The sequence below is a fragment of the Alternaria arbusti genome, assembly GCF_024043155.1.
Source record: "Alternaria arbusti strain BMP 1465 chromosome Unknown scaffold_4, whole genome shotgun sequence".
Lineage (NCBI taxonomy): Eukaryota > Fungi > Ascomycota > Dothideomycetes > Pleosporales > Pleosporaceae > Alternaria > Alternaria arbusti.
In genome coordinates, this window is record NW_026249944.1 from 1,813,877 (window position 1) to 1,832,543 (window position 18,667).

Sequence of the window (18,667 nt, forward strand, 5' to 3'; positions counted from 1 at the left end):
CAGATATCCAACTGTACCGTAACGCCGTCTCAAAAGATGAAGAGAAAGGATGCGTGCGAGCTTTACTTGCCAACACCACCACCGTGCTCCAAGATAGTCTGCTTGTCAAGCTTCTCCACCTTTCTGCTCAGCAGTGCACGTAGCTCAGGACTGATGACCCTCGCCTCGTCTTGCTCTTCTTCACCGACCTGCTTGCCCTTGTCTGTGCCGGAGGTTGACGCTTGGTCTTTCGCTGGTGATGCACTTGACGCCGTACTTGGCCCGGGGCCGGCGACGATTGCAGCAGCCAACTTGCGTTGTCGGGCTTGCGGAGCGGAGGGAAAGTTGCCTTTCTTGTCGATTGTCTCTACCGTTCGCTGAAATCTCTTGAAGAGCGATTCCGCGCGAACGAGTGTTGACTCGAGATCCATAGTACCGGAAAGCTCGTTGACTGCAGTTGCGTTAGTACCATTCACTGTCAATCTGGGCTGATTTGGTTGCATAGCTTACCATACTTGAGCACCTCGTCAAAGTGCTTCAGGTGCGCCATAATCACATCTCGGTGCTTTTCCAGGATAGCTAATGCGATGAAGATGTGGAAGTTGCTGCTCTGGTAGTCGGTCCAGAGCGACTCCCACAACCGCAGTACATCCGGCCACTCGAATTCGCGCTTGTACCAGACAAGCAGCATCCGGAAGAAAAAGAAGAAGTTTGTCGACTCAGCGGACTGAAGGTGAAGATACAGCTTGGGGTCCATAAGCTGTACGAGGTGGTCAAGCGTCGTGAGCTGCTTGCGCATGCCGGACTGGTCGCGTAGGAAGTTGCGCTCCTGTTTGCATGTCAGCCCTATAAATGATTATAATAGCCATGGAAAGTGTACGTACCATGCGCTCCATGAATCCAACAAAGCCCCAGAATGCGACGGCATCATCCTGCATGACTGCATAGATGGGCGCAAGCAAATCGCTCATGCCCTGAACGTAGCCGAGATCCTTGTTGTATTCGTTGTACGTAAGGAGCATGTCTTTCATCTGCTCCAAGTGAACGTTGGTGCCAGTTTCCGCAAAAGGCGAGTCAGGGTCAGGGTGGGGAATGTCCTCGCCGGCGAAGATGGGGATATTGCGATCTGTGCGATGTACGTCTTTCTCTACACAACGGACCCCATAGAATGGGACAAGTCAGCCAGTTTTCAAGCAAGGGCATGACGCGCAAGGATACATACCTATTCTGTTCTTTTGTTCTCTCCACCATTCCTCTTGCTCTTCATTCTGGTTCCCTTCAACCATTCGCTCCCACCAAGCGCCCTTGAGTCGAATGTACTCGTCTCGCCTGCTGTTAATGTTCGCGCGACGCTCTTCGTCTGAGCTGTCCCAGTCGTACACCCCGAGAAGGAAGAGCCATGCTTCCTTCCGTACACCATCGTCAGGATCAAGACCTCCATGGAAGACGCGGTCTTTGACCTCGTCCGGTGTCAGTTGTAGGCGGCCCTTGGAGTCGAAGAATCCTTTCCATTCTTCCAACGTGACAGGTTTTCTTCGGTCGGCCATGGTCATCTTATCCATGTCAAGGATCTCGAAGTCGCCGACATCGCTCTCCTCCATAGCCAGAACGTCCTTTGCTGTCCATATCCGCTGGTTCCGTTCTCGCTCGCTTTGTTCTGCAATGCCCATAGCCCATCTTGCCAGGTAAAGCCTTGCGCTGTCGAACTCTTCTTGTAGTGTCTGGACCTCTGGGTTCTGAATCAGGCGTCTAACCTGAGGCGGAATCTTGGGGTTGTCTGCGACGGCTTGAGCAGTCCTTCGCGTGAAGGTGGTGACCTGGCTAAGCTTCTCGAGGAAATTCCATCTTGCTTCCTTGAGCGCCTTTGTGACCGGATCCATCCCACCGTCCCTTTTACCAGACTGCGAAGATGACGCGTCTGCTTTGCCCTCGGTGCTCTTCCTTGGTGCAACGTCTTTGCCGAAGGATCGCTTGTCGTCTTCCGAGGGGTCGATAAGGTATATGCTTGGATCAGCACCGGACCGTTCGACTGTGACGTATCTCTTGAGCCATCTCAGCACCTCGTCGCCGCCCCAGAACATGCCCCCTCCGTCGCCAAACGGATCGAAGCTTTCCTTGGCCAGCTTCTTTCGCTGCATTATGGTAGACTGGCACTCGCTATCGTGGAAGAAGAGCGCAGGGAAACTGTCTCCAGCCCGAGTGTTGATGACGACGCTGCCAAACCACCATCCGATGCTTGGTGGCCGTATGAGGACGGAGTATATCTCGCTGACAGGCAGAGCAAATGCATACCCCGGAGTTCCGGCATGTGTAGATGGTGTGGGAGGTGGAGGTACGAGGTATGACTGTCTGGGAGGTGATGACGAGTCGGACAGATCGACCTTGACGTATGTGTCGTATGCATCGCCGAGGTTTGACTCTGGTATCCAGGCAAGGAGTAGCGATGACGCGTTCACGCTGCGAGCGGAGGAGGAGGAGGTTGGACGCGCATCGTTAACGGTTCGGTTAGACTTCTGCTGGACGAGAGCGACGAAGCCTGGGATGTTGTCTTTGGAGGAAGGCGAGGGATGCACGTAGACCTGCACATGTTAGCCTGCTTCCATCATGCTGCGTTCGATAGGCTTTACGTACCTTGCTCTTGGTGTATAGTAACTTCACACCCTTTCCGCTACTAGTATGGCGGATCGTGTTGTATTCGCCTTCTTCATCGTCGCTGAGGTCGTAGAAGCTGGCCGAGGGCGATGGGGGCGCTGGGGCCGACGAAGTCATGCGGGGCTAGGCGGCGTCCCAAAGACGCGGAATGGAGGTTGGTGATGGGTTCCGAGTAAGATGGCCAGATAGCATGCGCAGGAGATATTTGGAGTAGTATGGTGATAAAGCAAGAAAGAGGCGCGTATCCGTTTGGCGCTATGCAGTTGCAGGTGATGCTTGCGCGGGCAGTGACCTGGAGTGACCTACACCCGCCACAGCGTCACTGGTGGCTGTGCAAGCCTAGGGCGGGGTTCGCGTCGCCCCAGCCCCATCGCATCGAGTAATGTGCTCTAGCCGCGACACGCTGCGCAAGATAGCCATAAACGAAATTCTGCCTTTGAAGTGATTATGAGCTGAATGTATTGATTAGGTATTCGTCTATGTGGTCAGGTCTACAAACCCCATGCTTGCCCACCCATTGACGACCAAGATCCAACTCCGTTACGCCGTGCTGCACACAACAAGAACAAGCTCAACGCATGCGCGGTCCGCTTGGCAAGCCCATACGCCCACCTTGCGGTCCGCGTTGTGGTGGAGGTGCGCCGCCGCCATATCCCCCTCCCTGGGGCGCATACGGATCATCGTTCCCGCTCCATGGGGAGTTCGATGACATGCCAAATGAGCCCTGTGGTCTCCCGCCGCCGCTACCAGTACTTCCATAGCTGTGACTCCGATCTTCAGGGTAGGGCGCACGTCCAGCTTGCGGAGACGATTGCGAGTTGCCAGATTCTGAAGAGAGTCCTCGCGGTGCTGGGCTCTGTGACCGTCCCCATAACCTGGCCTTGAGCCTTTCCTGTGCTGTTGTGCCCGACCCTGTACCCGCGCTCGGTGGTGGTGAAGCTTCTGCTTGTGGGCGTCCTCCCAATGAGCTCTGATAGCTCCCTGCTCGTTGGCTGGGCAGTGGTCTGCCCTGTATTTGAGGGTCTGGTGTCAATGAGTTGCCCATGGGCCGGCCTTGCATGGGACGTGCTCCACCGCCCCGTGCTCCTGGCCCTCGGCGAAGTGACTGTGGTTCTTGCGGTGGTTGTTGTGGCGCGGGATTATCCCACAGGTCGTTCAAGCCTCCTCCCCGGCCTGCTGTTTGTGCTTGTGCCTGTTGTCGCGAAGACACGAATTGGGCGGGCGCAGGCTGGGGCGCCTTTGGGTCGGGAGGAAGCCATTGCGGGAACGGCCGTCCTTTCTCCGTGTAGTATGCGCGAAGGACTCTGGAAAGATGCGAGTCGTCTTCTGTGTCGCCGTCTGCTTCGTCCGAGAGGATCTGTCGTCGCAGATTGTTGTAGCGCGAAGTCGTGTTCGTAAGGAGGTTGTTTAGATAGGACGACATGATTGTGTGCGCGATCGCCGTTCGAGGGTGTGGGCGGCCGATGCGCGTGGTGGACAGTTTATGCCGTCGTGTCGGTGTTGGAGATTAGTGGTGGTGCGAGGCAGTTGGGTCGCGCCCGGGTCGCTGTTTCCAATTTACTGGGCGTTTGGGAACAAGACCCTGGTTACCAACACCACACTCCAACGTTTCTTCACCCCAAACCATGGCTGCTTTTCTGCTCTTCGTGATGCAACCAGTTCATGCCATACGCGCGACCTTTCTTGAGCCAATAGAATCGTCCGCAATACACATCTTTTCGCACCTGGTTTCAAAGATGGAAATCAGGCGCGTCGCCCGACCGATTCATGTAAAGCAGCATGTCCAGGCATGTCCTGAATCTTGAAACACCGCGAGTCTATGCTGCCATTCGTGGTGGGACACTGATCGGAAAACATGTCCTGAAGCTCTTCGCGGCTTATGCGCTACTCTACCAGCCATACCCTGACATTTCTATAGCCTGCTTACTCCAGTAATTTAAGACAACACTGGCACGAATGGCGGAGCAGCATTCGAGAACGACCATGGCAGATATCCACTACATGCACAAGCATGCATGTTGCCACAAACTAGCGCTTTGAGGTGGCAGCCTGAAGGGCTGAAGGGCGTACTTCAACTTTGAGATTATATGCGACCACAAAATACCACGTTCTGACAGGTAACGCTTCCTAACCATGGAGTTGCCATCGAAGAAGATGTCTTGGGAAGAACGAAGAGAAAGGAAAAACCGCGAGATTGCCGAGGCCATCGCCAACGTTCAAGATGAAGCCACCCAGATCGACATCATCATGAAGAAGCGAGGTTGCTTTGGACCGAGCGAAGACAATGAATTCTACGCAGTCATACAAGACTACTTAAACAACAATACCGATGCAAAAGACACTACGAAGAAACTGCTCGACCCTATCAACAAAGCCATCCTCCATAACAGAAAGCACCTTCCCTTTCTTAGTATCTGGTACTCCATAATCCACTCCGCCAAACGCCTCCCCTTCCGCGACACCACCGGTCTTAACAAAATCGTCACCCTAATGAAGGCCATAAAAGCGAGCTTCCCACCCCCAACAGCCAAAGATTCAGACATGTACACCTGCCTCCGCCGCTTCGGCATGGCCGCTCGCGAGAGTATAGACGACGGCCCTGGAGGCCAGTGTGGCTACATGACACAAGAAGTGCACGCATACGCCAACATGCTCTACTTTTACGCTCTCATCACGCGCGAAAACGTGCGTAATTTCTGGATATATTGCATCTGGGAAATGCGCAATGCACTCGAGACACCACACGAAGACGATGCGAATGGCACAGCAATACAAAAATACAATTCTTTCATCCCCTCCGCTGCGGTCTGGGTCTTTGCTATGGGCAAACAAGTCCACGAAAGAGAACAAGACCTTACTCCAAAGAAGGCGACTGAGGGGGATCCAGGTAGAGGTGGACCGTTGTGGAAAGGTAGAGCGGAGTTTAGTAAGCAAAGGTGGGCGCTTTGGAAGAAGAGGTTTAGAGAACTTGCCGAGATGGAGGGATTGACTGAGGAGGTTCTAGGGATTGCGAGAGAGGCTGCCGAGAAGATGGATGGGATTGATGGTGGGGCGAAGTAGAGTGGTGCGGAGGTTGGAGAATGGCCCACATCTGTATATATGACTTTCTGCATAAAGTGAAGTTGAGATACATCATCAGGCAACCTACTACAATAAACACTTATACGCCTTTCAACACTTTCAGTCGGTCCTTCGCTACATTAGTAGTATGACAAGCATATCGGCTAGCGGGCGGACGCTCCCGTAGACTACGTTATGGCAGGCATCGGAGTTGTGTCCGCCAGAGTGGGACATGGCTAGCGACCGTTGGCGGGTCGTCTAAAGCCCGTCACACTTCAAGTAACGCGAAGGAAGAGCAGAGATGAAGTACACCTGTCTTATCAAAGTAGAATTTTATCTATCGCCAGGAAAGTGCTTGCCAGCAATGGACCTCTGCACGCGCTTTTCGCCTTCCACTTCGCTAGAGTGTCCCTAGTACTCCTCCATCTCGTCCTCACCGTGTGATGAACCTGCATCCTCGGCCGGAATAGCCTCTGGTTCGGCTGCATAAACCACCTCTCTGACAGCGACATCTCGAAACGCTACATCAACCATATCAAGGCCGGTAGTGCGCAGATCCATTTCCAAAGCTTGGCCACCCGATGACAGCAACTCCATCTTCGGTTCAATATCCTGAGTTCCCTGCTCACTCTCTTCTTCGTCGTCAAGGTAGACCCAATCGTTTCCGCGATCAAAGGCGTAGAACTCTAGACGCGGACCGTACAGCAACATGCCGTGACCGTTCTGGATGTTGCCGCCTCGGCACAGGGCATCAGTGAGAACGTCGCTGCGGTGCATGGTGTTGCTCGTGGAGAGGCGTGGGACTTCCTCGAAGTTGTCGATCATGATGGCGAGGTAAGTATACGGATGCTGCTCGTGCGTGACCGCACCAGTCTCAGTATTCGTTGCTATCGTCTTGCGCATGACCACGAAAGCGGCGATGTCCTCAGGCGCGATATGATCCCACTGCAGGTTGAAGAGTTGCGTAATACCTTGGGCGTACTCTGCTACCTTGGCGTCTTGCTCTTCTCTCTCCGCCCTCTCGAGCTCCTTCTTGGTTGGGACTTTGCGGCGAAAAGCCCTGCCTTTGTTCTTGTGGAACTCTTTCCAGATATCTGACTTATCGTCGGCAGCTAAGATGAAGTTCATCCCGTACTTTGCTACGGGTCCGGGGGGAGTGGGTACCACCGTGTAATTATGTGACGGGGAATAATAGTGCGTGAGGAGAACAAAGGCGAGCGCTTTGGCGTACTGCATGCGAGTTGCGTTTGTCGCAGTTGACACTGGTCTATAGCGGTCCAGGTGGGCGACATATAAGGCTTGAATACCGGGTATGTTGGTGATAGAAGTCTGGGTAAAGTCCGGGATCTCGAAATCAACCAGAGTCTTCCAGAAGTCTGGGGGGAATTCTGGCTCTTCCTCTTCCATATCTGCAGTATACTGGTGCGGTTCTTCAACTGAAACATGAAACTGGGCATCGTTCGACTCGATAGGATGTGGTGTGCTCTCCGGCGTCATAGGTCTATGGTACCCTTCGTAGTGAGCACCATGCGGCATTACATCAGACATGAACGTGTCGTAGCCATTTGTGCCCTGGTTATGAAAGCCGTAATGCGGAGCTGAGGTCTCGTCTATGTGTTGTGGTGTGGATGGTCCGAACCTCTCCTGGAGGAAAGGATAGACGGGAGCGTACTGTTGGCCGACACCAGAAGCGCTGTCGAAGTTCATATGCTCTTGGTTGTAGTTGTAGTTCTGGTCCATGTTGGCAGTTGAGTGGGTCGTAGAGTGTAAGTTGGTGGAAACAGGCAGACCAAAACGAAGCAGTTATAGTCGACAAATAGAGGTATTTGCTAGCGTAGAATCGGCATAGGTAAAGGTAGCATCATGGCACAGGTGAAGGGCGCCTATGACCAAGCAAGTATTACTTGCAACCGTAGGAGTCATGCGTGATGCCAGTCTCGTTCGTAATGCCGATGAGATGACAGATTTGTAGTGATGCGCCTCATATCGACTCGTCAGCAACAGGTTGACTCTTGGTCACAGTGTCTTCCACCACACCATCCATAGCCTCTGCTGCCCCGTCTGTGGCTCCATCAGCTGCCTTCTTCGCTTGCTCCTTCGCCTTCTTCTTGAGCTTCTTCTCTCGATTTCTCCGAGTGTTCTTCTCACGCTTGGCTTCTTCCTTCTCTTGCGCAAGACGTGCTGCCTCACTCTGCTTCTCTTTTACTGCCTGGAGCTTCTTCCGTATGGCTATGCGTGACTTCTTGCCCTTCCTTGTGCGCTTGTGTGCCTTATCCTCGATAGTGACGAGCATAGGAGGGTGACCGACCAGGACCTCTTTGCTCATGCCGGCTGGCGATATGGTGCGCACCTTCCATGGCAGGGCGCAACCAGGCCACGGCTGCCGCGACAGCTCCAGGACGCTCCTTCCCTCGATGGCGGCCGCTCTGAAGGCGTCTTCCTCCTCGCTTGTGGGTTCGTCGGCGAAATAGTAGCTCCGTGGCTTCTTCAAAATCAGTCCTGGCTCTCCGCTATCGGCGCCTGGCGATGAAATTCTAATCTTCAGCGATTGTGGAGCAGCGTTTGCGGGCGCAGCGAAGAGCCGCAGCTCCGTCTCGTCTTCGTCGCTATGCGCGATATCGTGGACATCATCTTCGGTCGTGGTATAGGTAAACTCGGTGTTTATCTTGGATCGCAGCAGCTCTTCGAGATCGGGGTCTGGCGAGGATTGTCTACATGATGCGGGCGACTCCAGCTCAGCGCGGCGAACCCTTGGCAAGGTCAGTATGCAGATAACAGGCGCACTAGCGAGTCGACCCACCGCTTCGCATCCGGCACTTCAAACATGGCGTTGTCGTATGGACGTCGCAGAAGTTGCTGTTCTGAAAGTTTCGTGCCTGGACATCGGTTGCGTAGCGGGAGATCGGCATTTGGCTAGACAGGTGACTAGCGGAACTGCACGATCGCTTCGTCACCTGGCAATAACCACGGCCGCATCGCGATCGGATTCTTCGATTCCCCCCATGCCAAAAGAAATGCAATTGCCTTGGAATGACCCGCGGAGCAGGATATCCGCCCCCTAGCACCGATGTAGTTACTATGCCACTCAAAATGGACGACAGCGGCAGCCACTCGCCTGCAAGAGGGATGGACGAGCACCCTCGCTGCCAGTCGCAAACCCCCCACCGTTGTGCCTCTCCCCTGGGACTGATACTCTGCTGTACTGTGCTGTGCTGTGCTGCGCTTCAAGAAGGACATGCTGAGTCCCCTACGAACACACTAGAACCATGGGCTACTCGTGGCCAGAAGCAGCCCGCGAGCGCGATCTCCACAGGTTTGGATTGTGCGATAGAAGCGCGTCGGCTGCAGCTAAGGATGCTTACAGGTACTACCGCCCATGGCTCGATGCACAGAGCCTGGTTGACGCTGCCGACGGTTCTGGTAAAGGCCTGACCTACTCTGGCTTCCAACCCCAAACGTCAAGGGATCGCTCCCTGACTGCCTTTGCGCAGCTCGCCACGCTGCGACTTGACACCCGGCGGGCAATGGTATCGCTGATCGACTCGCACCACCAGTACATTCTTGCCGAGGCCACGCGCACCCTCTCGCTGTTCAAGCCCGTCGCCGAAGAGCCCGAAGACGAGGTCTGGCTCGGCAATGCCATCTTGACCAAGACCGATGCTGTCTGCTACCACACCTTTTCTTCGACCTACACGGCAAAGGAGGAGGATGGAAGCACCTACACGGGCGAATGCATGGTCATACCGGATTGTAGATTAGACCCCAGGTTCGCCGACAGGGACTATGTCAAGGGTGAGCCTGGTGTGAGGTTCTACGCTGGAGTCCCGATTGTTACCAAAGCAGGCCATCGCATCGGCGTCTATGCTGTATCTGATGAGAAGCCTCGCGATGGGATTAGTGCTGGCGAACTGCGCTTCATGCAAGATGTCTCCGCCGCCGTCATGGAGCACCTCGAGCTGGCCAAAGACAGCATGGACCGCAACAAGGGTGAGCGCATGGTACGCGGCTTGACTCAGTTCATCGAGCGCTCTTCTTTACAGGACAGCCGAGAAGACGGCAACCGGCCCACCACTATGGAGAAGCAGACCGAGAACGCGCGCTTACTAGCCCTTGACGAAGAAGAAGGCCACAACACGTCTGTACCTGCCAGACAAGCTCACCGCAAGCGTGACGCCGAATCCGACGCAGCTCGTATCTTCCACAGCGCTGCTCGTATAATTCGCGAGAGTACTGAAGCCGATGGTGTCGTCTTCTTCGACACTTCGACCGCTGGGATAAGAACCCATCTCTACGACTACAATCGCACAGCCGGTAGTAGCGATGAGAGTGCGACACACAACACTGATACCGGCGATTCGACGGCTTCACGAAGGCTCAAGAAACAGACAGTTGTCGCCGCGGATGGCGTATCTGATGCAAATGGGACTGACAGCAAGGCCTGTCCTGTGGTCGGACTATCTTTACGTGAAGGCAATGCGGCCCTAGTGCACACAGACTTCAGCTTCAATGAAGCTGCCATGGAGCGCTATATCCATCGATATCCGTACGGCAAGTTCTTCAACTACAACGAGGATGGTATGGGCATCAACTCTTCTGATGAGAAGTCTGAGCGTTCCGAGACAGAACAGTCCGATCGTACAGTCGACGAACCGGCCGCCAACACCAAGAAGACGCGCAAAAAGCGAGAAAGATTCATCCCAACCGAGTTCCTCAAAGTTCTGCCAAAGGTGAGAAGCCTTATCTTCCTGCCACTCTGGTGTCCGGCCACAGAACGATGGATCGCCGGTGGCTTTATCTGGACAACCCAAGCCGGACGATTGATGAGCCCGGATAACGAACTCCCATATCTGCAAGCATTCGGAAACTCGGTGACTAGCGAAGTAGCACGACTCAATGCGCAGAAAGCGGATCGTGCCAAAACCACATTCATTGCGTCAATATCACACGAGCTGCGTTCGCCGCTGCATGGTATCCTTGGATCTGTCGAGTTCTTACGCGAGACGGTGGCATCGGCATACCAAGAGTCTTTGGTGTCTTCTATCGAAACTTGCGGCAAGACCCTGCTCGATACGATAGATCACGTGCTTGATTACGCGAAAATCAACAAATTACAGAAAGTCTCTGGTCAGAACAAGCGAAGCCTGGGGCGAAACAAGCGACAGCCTTCTGATAATTCGATTCTTGGTGTGACTTCAGACTTTGATCTAGCACAACTAGTCGAGGAAGTTTGCGACACTGTGTGTGCTGGTCACACGTTCAGGAAGACACATCACATCAAAGGAGCCGCGATCTACGATCAAGCTGAGAGCAAGGCAGCGACAACGTCCCTCCAGGACACAAATAACAGCAACGAAGTGGCAGGTAGAGATACACACGGCTCTGTCGCTGTGTCTTTGATCGTAGCCCCGTACGTCAGTTGGATAGTGAGATCACAGCCCGGTGCCCTGCGACGCATTGTCATGAATTTACTTGGGAACGCGCTCAAATATACCGACTCTGGCTATATTGCCATCAACATGATACAGCAAAAAAGCTCCGCCAACTTCATGGACCTATCTCTTAGTGTGGAAGACTCCGGTCGGGGAATGTCGCAGGAGTACCAGCGGACAAAGTTATTTTCGCCGTTCAGCCAAGAGGATCCTTTCAGCTCAGGTACCGGACTGGGTCTTTCGATCGTCAAGCAAATCATAGAATCCCTGAAAGGCGAGATCGAAGTAAGGAGTACCCACCACGTTGGTACTGTCATCAAGATCAGCATACGTCTACCCATTGGTTCCAAGGCGAACGCCCACCAAGATCATGCTCTTGTCAGAGCACCCCAAGAGCTGAAGGGCACATCTGTCTCTATCGTTTGCGACATGACTGACACTGAAGGTGGCGAGCGGGGGTTGAAAACCAAGGAGTCTATGGAAAACGCTTGCAAGAACTTTGACATGAAGATCGTCGCCTCGAAGCACGCCAGTACTAACATCTCGGTCTCTGACATCGACTTTCTGCTCATCGACTCTCCCTCTCTCTATCAATTGATGCAGAGCTCGAATGCCAGTCGCAATAACACATCACCGCTAGGAGTAGTTTGCGTTTGCACAGATACTGCGGAGAAAGTAGCAGCAGAGACTCAACTTGCGAGACAAATTGAAGCGCTTGGCTGGATTATTGAAATAGTCACACAGCCGTGAGTGTTCCCTGAGCAAGCTTGAGACCAGATTACTGATGAAATTTATAGTTGTGGACCTCGAAAGCTCGCCCGCACACTTCTATCTTGCCAGAAACGTGCCTCACAACACAACAACGAGCGACCCATCAGCCGATCGATGAGCTCCTCGTCAGTGCAGCTCGACCTTCATTCTCTTGCACCGCCGCGTACCTCGACTCAGCGAAGTCTCAGTGACATGTTCCCACAAGACGTATCAACGCGAAAAGCTGACGAGGCCGCCGGATGGCCTTCCCCACCGCCACCGCGCCCCTTCCCAATCACCACCACGCCTCTGAGTCCCACCCACAGCGAAGGCGGTGAATACTTCAATCCACGTGTCCTCCTCGTAGACGACAATGCCATCAATCTGAAGCTCCTCGTCGTATTCGCCAAACGGCAGAATCTGCGCTACGTGGAAGCTACCAATGGTCTCGAAGCGTTCGAAACGTACAAATCAGAAGCCATGTCTTCTTCACCGCCAGCCCGCCCTTTCGACTTCATACTCATGGATTTGAGCATGCCCGTCATGGACGGTCTGACAAGTACACGTAACATCCGCCAATACGAGAGCAAGAATGGCTTGCCAAAATCGCATATCGTCGCATTGACTGGACTCGCGAGTGCGCAGGATCAACAGGATGCGCAAGAGGCAGGTGTAGACATGTACCTTGTTAAGCCTGTTAAGTTTGCAGATATTAAGAGGATCTTTGGTGGGAAGTGAACGTAGTTTTCGCATGTTCTTGATGGCGTTACGCGCGGTCTGGTAGCTTGTCTCACGATGTTGGCATTATTGGTTGGGCATTGCGAGGGTATTCTGGATGGACTTTTGCATAGTGGTTTGGATGTGATAGGTTGGCATATGTCCCTGGCCAGGGTTAAATTCACGATGTTATTAACGATGAGCTTCCCGATGCAATCAAGTCACGCAATCCACGGACGCCGAACGGCGCATTCGTCCCGTCTCGTGAGAAACTTGATCCTGCAGGAACACAGTCCTACGCCCCGAGGTGGATACACCCGCGTATACGACCAATCAAGCAAAGGAAAGAGCAGTTAGGTTGCAGCATGGATTCACGCCTGCGGCTAATCTACCACCGGCATCAGGCGCCCAACGCCCTGCTTTCAAATCCGGGTGTTAGCAGTCGCGCACATAGGTACACGAGTTCTTGATTGACGTCTTTCTTGTATTGTGCTTCTTGTCTCATGATCTAATATGACGAGCCTGAACAACGTAAAGAAACGCAAAACAACTTATTATCCCGTTTTGATCATCGGGGCGGGTGCAACAGGTATTGCGGCTGGAAGTCAACTGAGGCAAAAGCTCGGATTGAAAGAATTCAAGATTGTTGATCGCCAGTCTGGTATTGGAGGTGAGTCAAAAGAGCGATCTCATGATTGCCTTGATTGACGATCGGTGGTAGGAACATGGTGGATCAACCGGTACCCAGGAGTAGTAAGTCTGATCGTGCACGATAACCGGAATAACACTGACTGTAACGAAGCAATGCGACGTGTAAGCGATATTGTGCGAGCTCGTAACGACGATAATTGAACATCACAAGGCCTACTTCCCTATACTCCTTCTCCTTCGCACCAAACTACGTTTCGAAACGCTTGTATCCCACCGGCGAAGAATTCCGCGAGTATCTCAACGAGATCTCGGAAAAGTATCAACTAGCCTCTCACATCCAGCTGAACACCGATGTAAAGGAACTCCGCTGGATCGAGGCCGACGCGCAATGGGAGGTAACACTCCAGCACCTGGTTCCTGGTACCGGCGATCTTAGCACCCGAGATCGAGAAGACAGAGCAACCGCTTCCGGTCGCGAGTCCGTATACCTGCATGAAGAAGTCGTGCGCGCCAAAGCAGTGATAAGCTGTGTGGGAATCCTTGTAGAGCCGAACCCATGGCCATCTTCCATTCAAGGGCGCAATACCTTCAAAGGCGACGTCTTTCACTCTGCACGCTGGCGCGACGACATTGATCTCAACGGAAAAGACGTAGTAGTACTCGGAACCGGCTGCAGCGCCGCGCAGATAGTTCCATCGCTACTCAAGGAACCCTATAAAGTCAAGTCACTCACACAGATTGGTCGATCAGCACCCTGGGTAATGCCACGACTTTCTGAGCCTTTCGGAAGAGAAAATTACGCTATATACGCACCCACGGTCTACAAGTGGCTTCCGTTCCTCGGCTTTATAAACCGCGTCCTGATATATCTGTTGGTGGAGGTCATTTGGTCGACCGTGTTCCAAATGAAACACAAGAAGTGGCGGGCTGCGATCGAAACACAACAGTTGGCTATGATGAAGGAGATCGTGCCGGAAAAGTACCATGATATCATGACGCCGGACTATCCCTATGGATGTAAAAGACGCGTCTTCGATACCGAGTGGTTACCCAGCATGCAGAATTCCAAGTTCATGCTTACCAATCGTCCTATCCAAGCTGTGGATGGCAAAGAGCTCATTCTGGGTGCCGATGGGAAGGCTACATCCGGCCAACAGCGCATCAACGCCGATGTCATCATCCTCGCCAACGGGTTTGAAGCAACTCGCTGGTTGCACCCGCTCTCAGTCTACGGTCGCGAAGGAGCAGCCTTGCAAGAAGTTTGGAAGCAGCGTGGAGGTCCGGCCGCATACATGGGAATGGCCGTTGATGGGTTCCCGAATTTCTTCATCGCGGTCGGACCGAATACGGCGAATGGCCATCACTCACTCATTCTCACGAGCGAAAATACGGTCTCGTATATTCTCAAGATGATCAAACCTATCCTGAGCGGCAAGGTAGACCACGTCGAGGTGAAGAAACAGGCCGTCACGGCGTGGACTGAGAGTGTGAAGAAAGATCTGGAAAAGACCGTTTTTGTGGGTTGTCGGAGTTGGTATATGGATGAGGAGGGTTACAATTCGACCATGTATCCGTAAGGTTTCCATCTCCGGGCCAAATTTTGCCAACAGATGCACGGTACTAACATGATCTGTAGTCGCTCGCAAACAGATTTTACATTGAAGTGTATGTTCCCGGCGTACGCGGATTGGGACGCCTTCACGTCTTCGGGTTCTAGAGTCTCGCTCCGGGGAGGTAGTTTTACTGCGCTAGGCGCGTCTGCTGTGATTGTCGCGGTGGGCTTGTGGTATTGTGTCGCGAGGTACTTGTGATATGTCGCATCCTAGAGCTTTCTCCGATATATGCGGTGTCGTACAAGCGAGCTCTATTCCCCTCTTGAGCTCGCTCATCGGTGACTTAGTCATCTCTTGTTATCTCTGAGCAAATGCATTATGAGTCGCCAGATCGTCAGCACTAGCGCTGTGATGTGCTCACGTTGCTGCGGCGGCTTTCGCGGTTCTTGCAGCAGAAATACGTTCTGCTTGATCGCTTCTCCCATAGCACTTACCGGTCGTCCAATTTGTGTTGTGGTGTTGCCGAGGGTGGGCCGCGCCTTACCATCAAACGCGGAATTGCGCGACACCGAACTGTATTGTCAGCACTAATGCCGTCGCAATGACCCCGCCCCTTCTCCTCATCGCCGTTTCTTGTGCCACCAAGGCTGTGCCATCTCACCCATCCAGCAGCCGCATCTCGACACACCCCAATCATGCTGTCCAACGATATCATCCAACTCCATGCCGACACTTGTTCATGTATTCCGATAGCTGACCGGGAAGGTGCCAGCGGTGCGAGGCGGAAGAGCCCGGAGGGTGACTGCGGAGCCATACAGAGGTTGTGGCGTTCGTCTCGAAGATGGAGGGATAGGCGTGGATGTAGGTCTCGCCTTGTGTACGACATGGGCGGATTTTCGCGTGTGATTCGGACTCCACATCGCATGTCGCGACCTCGAGGCGGTGGGTGATGCTGGTGACAATTCCACTGCTTCAATAGCGCAAACGAGCGCACATCACGGATAAGCGGTATGCGGGTCGCGCCACCTCGTTCGACGGCTTCACGCTGTTATTCAGATTCAGGTATCCCATCTCCCACCGCAGAGGGCTTGAGTCGCAAGCGCGGCAGCGTTCGCGAAGTTGGTGGGTCATGAGTAATTGCAAGGGTGCAATTCGGCGAGAGAAGGTTTCGCTAGAGGATCGCCTTCCTGGACTATCCTTATAGGGATTTCCACTTTCGGGTCTCCGACATGCATGTCCGCAACACCATCAGCGCTATCGCATCGTCAAACAGGAAGCCGACTATTGAGCCTGAGATAATTGGCTGTGGAGTCCAGGTTGTATCTCTAACAGTTGACAGGGCACGGCAAAGACCTTGCGCGAGGGCTACGATGCGGCTTTCCCTCTCCGAAGCGTAGGATTGCAAACACGAACGGATCTCAGTCTCCACCTTACTCAATTAATTGGCAATGTCGAAAGAGCTCTATCAACCTCTTTTTACAAAGACTTATTGCCACCCGGCAGTGTCTAGCTACAAGCTCACCTGCCGAAGGCGAAGCGAAGATGCGCGACACGTGCTAGCCGCACCGATGCCAGGAACCTAAAGTCGCTAACGTTAGCCCATTCTCAACCACTTCTTGATCCTAAACTTCATATGGTCAGGCTCAAGCCCTGTCCTGCGCCTCAAACGCAGGGCGTCCATGGCCCAAACCGCGGGGCCGTGTTGATCATCGTTTATCGGCACTGCAGTTCCTCCACGTTCACTAGTCTGAAGCTGTCTTGAAACAATAAACAACACCCCCACATCTTTCTTTAGAATTCCTACGTTTCGACAGAAAGGGGTATCACCTTCCAAACTAACGGTCCGTTTGCTAATGCGACACCAGAAAGCGTTCAACGGAGAGTTCGGCTCTGCAGAGCAGTATCGACGTCGTTCAGAACAATGCAGTACTGGCAGCATTGCATGCATCTCCTGACTCTGAAGCTGCTGCGAGTGAGATCCACTACATGACCGCCACGCAGAGTTGGCGAATTATGGCACGATGATCAACGACCATGAGCAGATGCACCACATCTCGTGAGATGAATGACCGGGAACCACATCGCAAGCTTGAGCATAACTGGCATGTTCGCTAAAACATGTCACGCTTCAAGCAGGAGCTTTCCACCGGTCACATAGTGGCGTATATCCGTACTCCCAAAACAGTAGCGTGGGTCTTCCTCACCATTGCTCTAGCGGCCTGTCACATCTATTCCAGCACCTCTCTTCAACGCTTACCCATGGGAATCGGGGTCAGAGGAGACAGCTACTCATACAGTGCTAGATGTAAGCATGAGTCGCGGCTGCTATTCTTGCCACTTCTCGGAAACATGTTACAGTGTATAAGAAGAAATGTTCATCGCTCTCTTCTTACCATTATCATCTCAGGTCATCACAGTCATTCGCTCTTCGTTTCTCGGCACTTCTCACCTATCCTATCTTATTCTTCATCCTACTAGACACTCACTCGATAGGACCACTATCTTCCCCTCACACATAATGTATATTCGCAACGTCCTTATCTCTGGCCTTGCGGCTGCCAGCACAGCCCAGGCCTACTCCAACTACACCATTCGGGAAGAAGACTGGACCGTCCCAGCACCAGCGCCAGTACAAGAGAAGCGTACTCTTGCAAAGATCTTCGGCATATTCGACGGCATCTTCGGTGGCGGCGGCAAGGAACCTGCGCAAGAATGCCCTGCTGTCTGGACTCAAATCTCTTCCACCCTCACCCAACAATTCCTCGGGGACGGCCAATGCACAGATGCTGCGCGCGCTGCTATCCGATCTTCATTCCATGACTGCTTCAACGGTGCATGCGACGGCTCTCTCATCCTCGCCAATGAGTGCTCGAACAAAGAGAACCGCGGTATGGAGCGCCTTTGCGGTAACCTTGCCAATGTCGCATCCCAGACCAAGGTCGGTGTTGCCGATCTGATCCAATTTGCCGCCGCACATGCAGTCAAGACATGTCCTGGTGGACCTACTATTCCCGTCAAGGTTGGCCGCAAGGACTCCAGCGAGGCAAATGCTCTCGGTGTGCTACCTAGCGGTCACGCCAATGCAAAGGACTTGGTCGGCCTCTTCGGTAAGCATTCATCTCTAGTCTTCAACATGTTCATAGCTAACAACTTTCTCAGCGCAAAAAGGCTTCTCCCCCTACGACCTCGCCGCTCTCATCGGCGCCCACACCGCCGCCAAACAACGCTTCACAGACCCTTCCAAAGCTGGCTCTGCCCTCGACTCCACTGTCGGCACCTGGGACAACAAATATTACTCCGAGACCATGCGTGGTAGGGCTCCTTTCACACTCCCCTCCGACAAGAGCCTTGCACAGAACCCCCTTACTGCCGGCCCGTTCATCGCCTTTGCCGCCAGCAAGGGTATGTGGGACTCGGCATTTGTAAGCGCAATGGTCAAGATGAGCATGCTCGGTGTTGAGAACAAGGGAGACTTGATCGACTGCACAAGTGCGCTGCCCGGTGGTAGCAAGAAGAGGGATGTCAGGAGCCGCAACCTCTTCGATCGCCTCAAGTGGTAGACCGTGTGGGTAATTTGTACGGTGTGAGCATTTTCGGGCGTTACGATACCTTTTCATTATCTCCTTATGGGCACTTCACGACTCTCTTTGATGGTACATGCTAGTCATGTTTTCTTATATATACCATAGTCTATAGCAAAAGGATAGGCGGCGGATAGTATGACACAGTAGTATGATGTCATTAGTAATTCAAATACTTCACGAAGACCCATGACGTTGACCCATCACGTTCTCATGCTCGGAAGAAACTGAACAGAACCTTCTGCAGAACGCACCACCGATACAAAGTGCGCGAATTAGAATAACGACGTTGATA

The 18,667-nt window shown here is 53.3% G+C and overlaps 8 protein-coding genes across 8 annotated transcripts; 4 read left to right on the top strand and 4 right to left on the bottom strand.

Moving 5' to 3' along the window:
- Positions 1 to 62: 62 nt before the first annotated feature.
- On the bottom strand, positions 63 to 2,748 carry J4E86_004265 (uncharacterized protein; the record flags this gene model as incomplete). Its single annotated transcript, XM_051444808.1, has 5 exons — positions 63 to 430; positions 490 to 808; positions 864 to 1,126; positions 1,202 to 2,558; positions 2,611 to 2,748. 5 exons carry the CDS (start codon positions 2,746 to 2,748, stop codon positions 63 to 65), a joined length of 2,445 nt encoding a protein of 814 aa, XP_051304433.1.
- Positions 2,749 to 3,202: 454 nt separating this feature from the next.
- Positions 3,203 to 4,054, bottom strand: J4E86_004266 (uncharacterized protein; the record flags this gene model as incomplete). The annotated part of the gene is made up of 1 exon (XM_051444809.1): positions 3,203 to 4,054. The coding sequence occupies one exon, from the start codon at positions 4,052 to 4,054 to the stop codon at positions 3,203 to 3,205; it is 852 nt and encodes a 283-aa protein (XP_051304434.1).
- A 710-nt stretch (positions 4,055 to 4,764) lies between these two features.
- On the top strand, positions 4,765 to 5,691 carry J4E86_004267 (uncharacterized protein; the record flags this gene model as incomplete). Its single annotated transcript, XM_051444810.1, has 1 exon — positions 4,765 to 5,691. One exon carries the CDS (start codon positions 4,765 to 4,767, stop codon positions 5,689 to 5,691), a length of 927 nt encoding a protein of 308 aa, XP_051304435.1.
- A 411-nt stretch (positions 5,692 to 6,102) lies between these two features.
- Positions 6,103 to 7,431, bottom strand: J4E86_004268 (uncharacterized protein; the record flags this gene model as incomplete). The annotated part of the gene is made up of 1 exon (XM_051444811.1): positions 6,103 to 7,431. The coding sequence occupies one exon, from the start codon at positions 7,429 to 7,431 to the stop codon at positions 6,103 to 6,105; it is 1,329 nt and encodes a 442-aa protein (XP_051304436.1).
- A 241-nt stretch (positions 7,432 to 7,672) lies between these two features.
- On the bottom strand, positions 7,673 to 8,517 carry J4E86_004269 (uncharacterized protein; the record flags this gene model as incomplete). Its single annotated transcript, XM_051444812.1, has 2 exons — positions 7,673 to 8,441; positions 8,492 to 8,517. The coding sequence occupies 2 exons, from the start codon at positions 8,515 to 8,517 to the stop codon at positions 7,673 to 7,675; spliced, it is 795 nt and encodes a 264-aa protein (XP_051304437.1).
- A 440-nt stretch (positions 8,518 to 8,957) lies between these two features.
- Positions 8,958 to 12,608, top strand: J4E86_004270 (uncharacterized protein; the record flags this gene model as incomplete). Its single annotated transcript, XM_051444813.1, has 3 exons — positions 8,958 to 9,004; positions 9,056 to 11,866; positions 11,918 to 12,608. The coding sequence occupies 3 exons, from the start codon at positions 8,958 to 8,960 to the stop codon at positions 12,606 to 12,608; spliced, it is 3,549 nt and encodes a 1,182-aa protein (XP_051304438.1).
- Positions 12,609 to 13,278: 670 nt separating this feature from the next.
- Positions 13,279 to 14,815, top strand: J4E86_004271 (uncharacterized protein; the record flags this gene model as incomplete). The annotated part of the gene is made up of 2 exons (XM_051444814.1): positions 13,279 to 13,304; positions 13,450 to 14,815. The coding sequence occupies 2 exons, from the start codon at positions 13,279 to 13,281 to the stop codon at positions 14,813 to 14,815; spliced, it is 1,392 nt and encodes a 463-aa protein (XP_051304439.1).
- Positions 14,816 to 17,309: 2,494 nt separating this feature from the next.
- On the top strand, positions 17,310 to 18,351 carry J4E86_004272 (uncharacterized protein; the record flags this gene model as incomplete). Its single annotated transcript, XM_051444815.1, has 2 exons — positions 17,310 to 17,898; positions 17,951 to 18,351. 2 exons carry the CDS (start codon positions 17,310 to 17,312, stop codon positions 18,349 to 18,351), a joined length of 990 nt encoding a protein of 329 aa, XP_051304440.1.
- Positions 18,352 to 18,667: the final 316 nt, after the last annotated feature.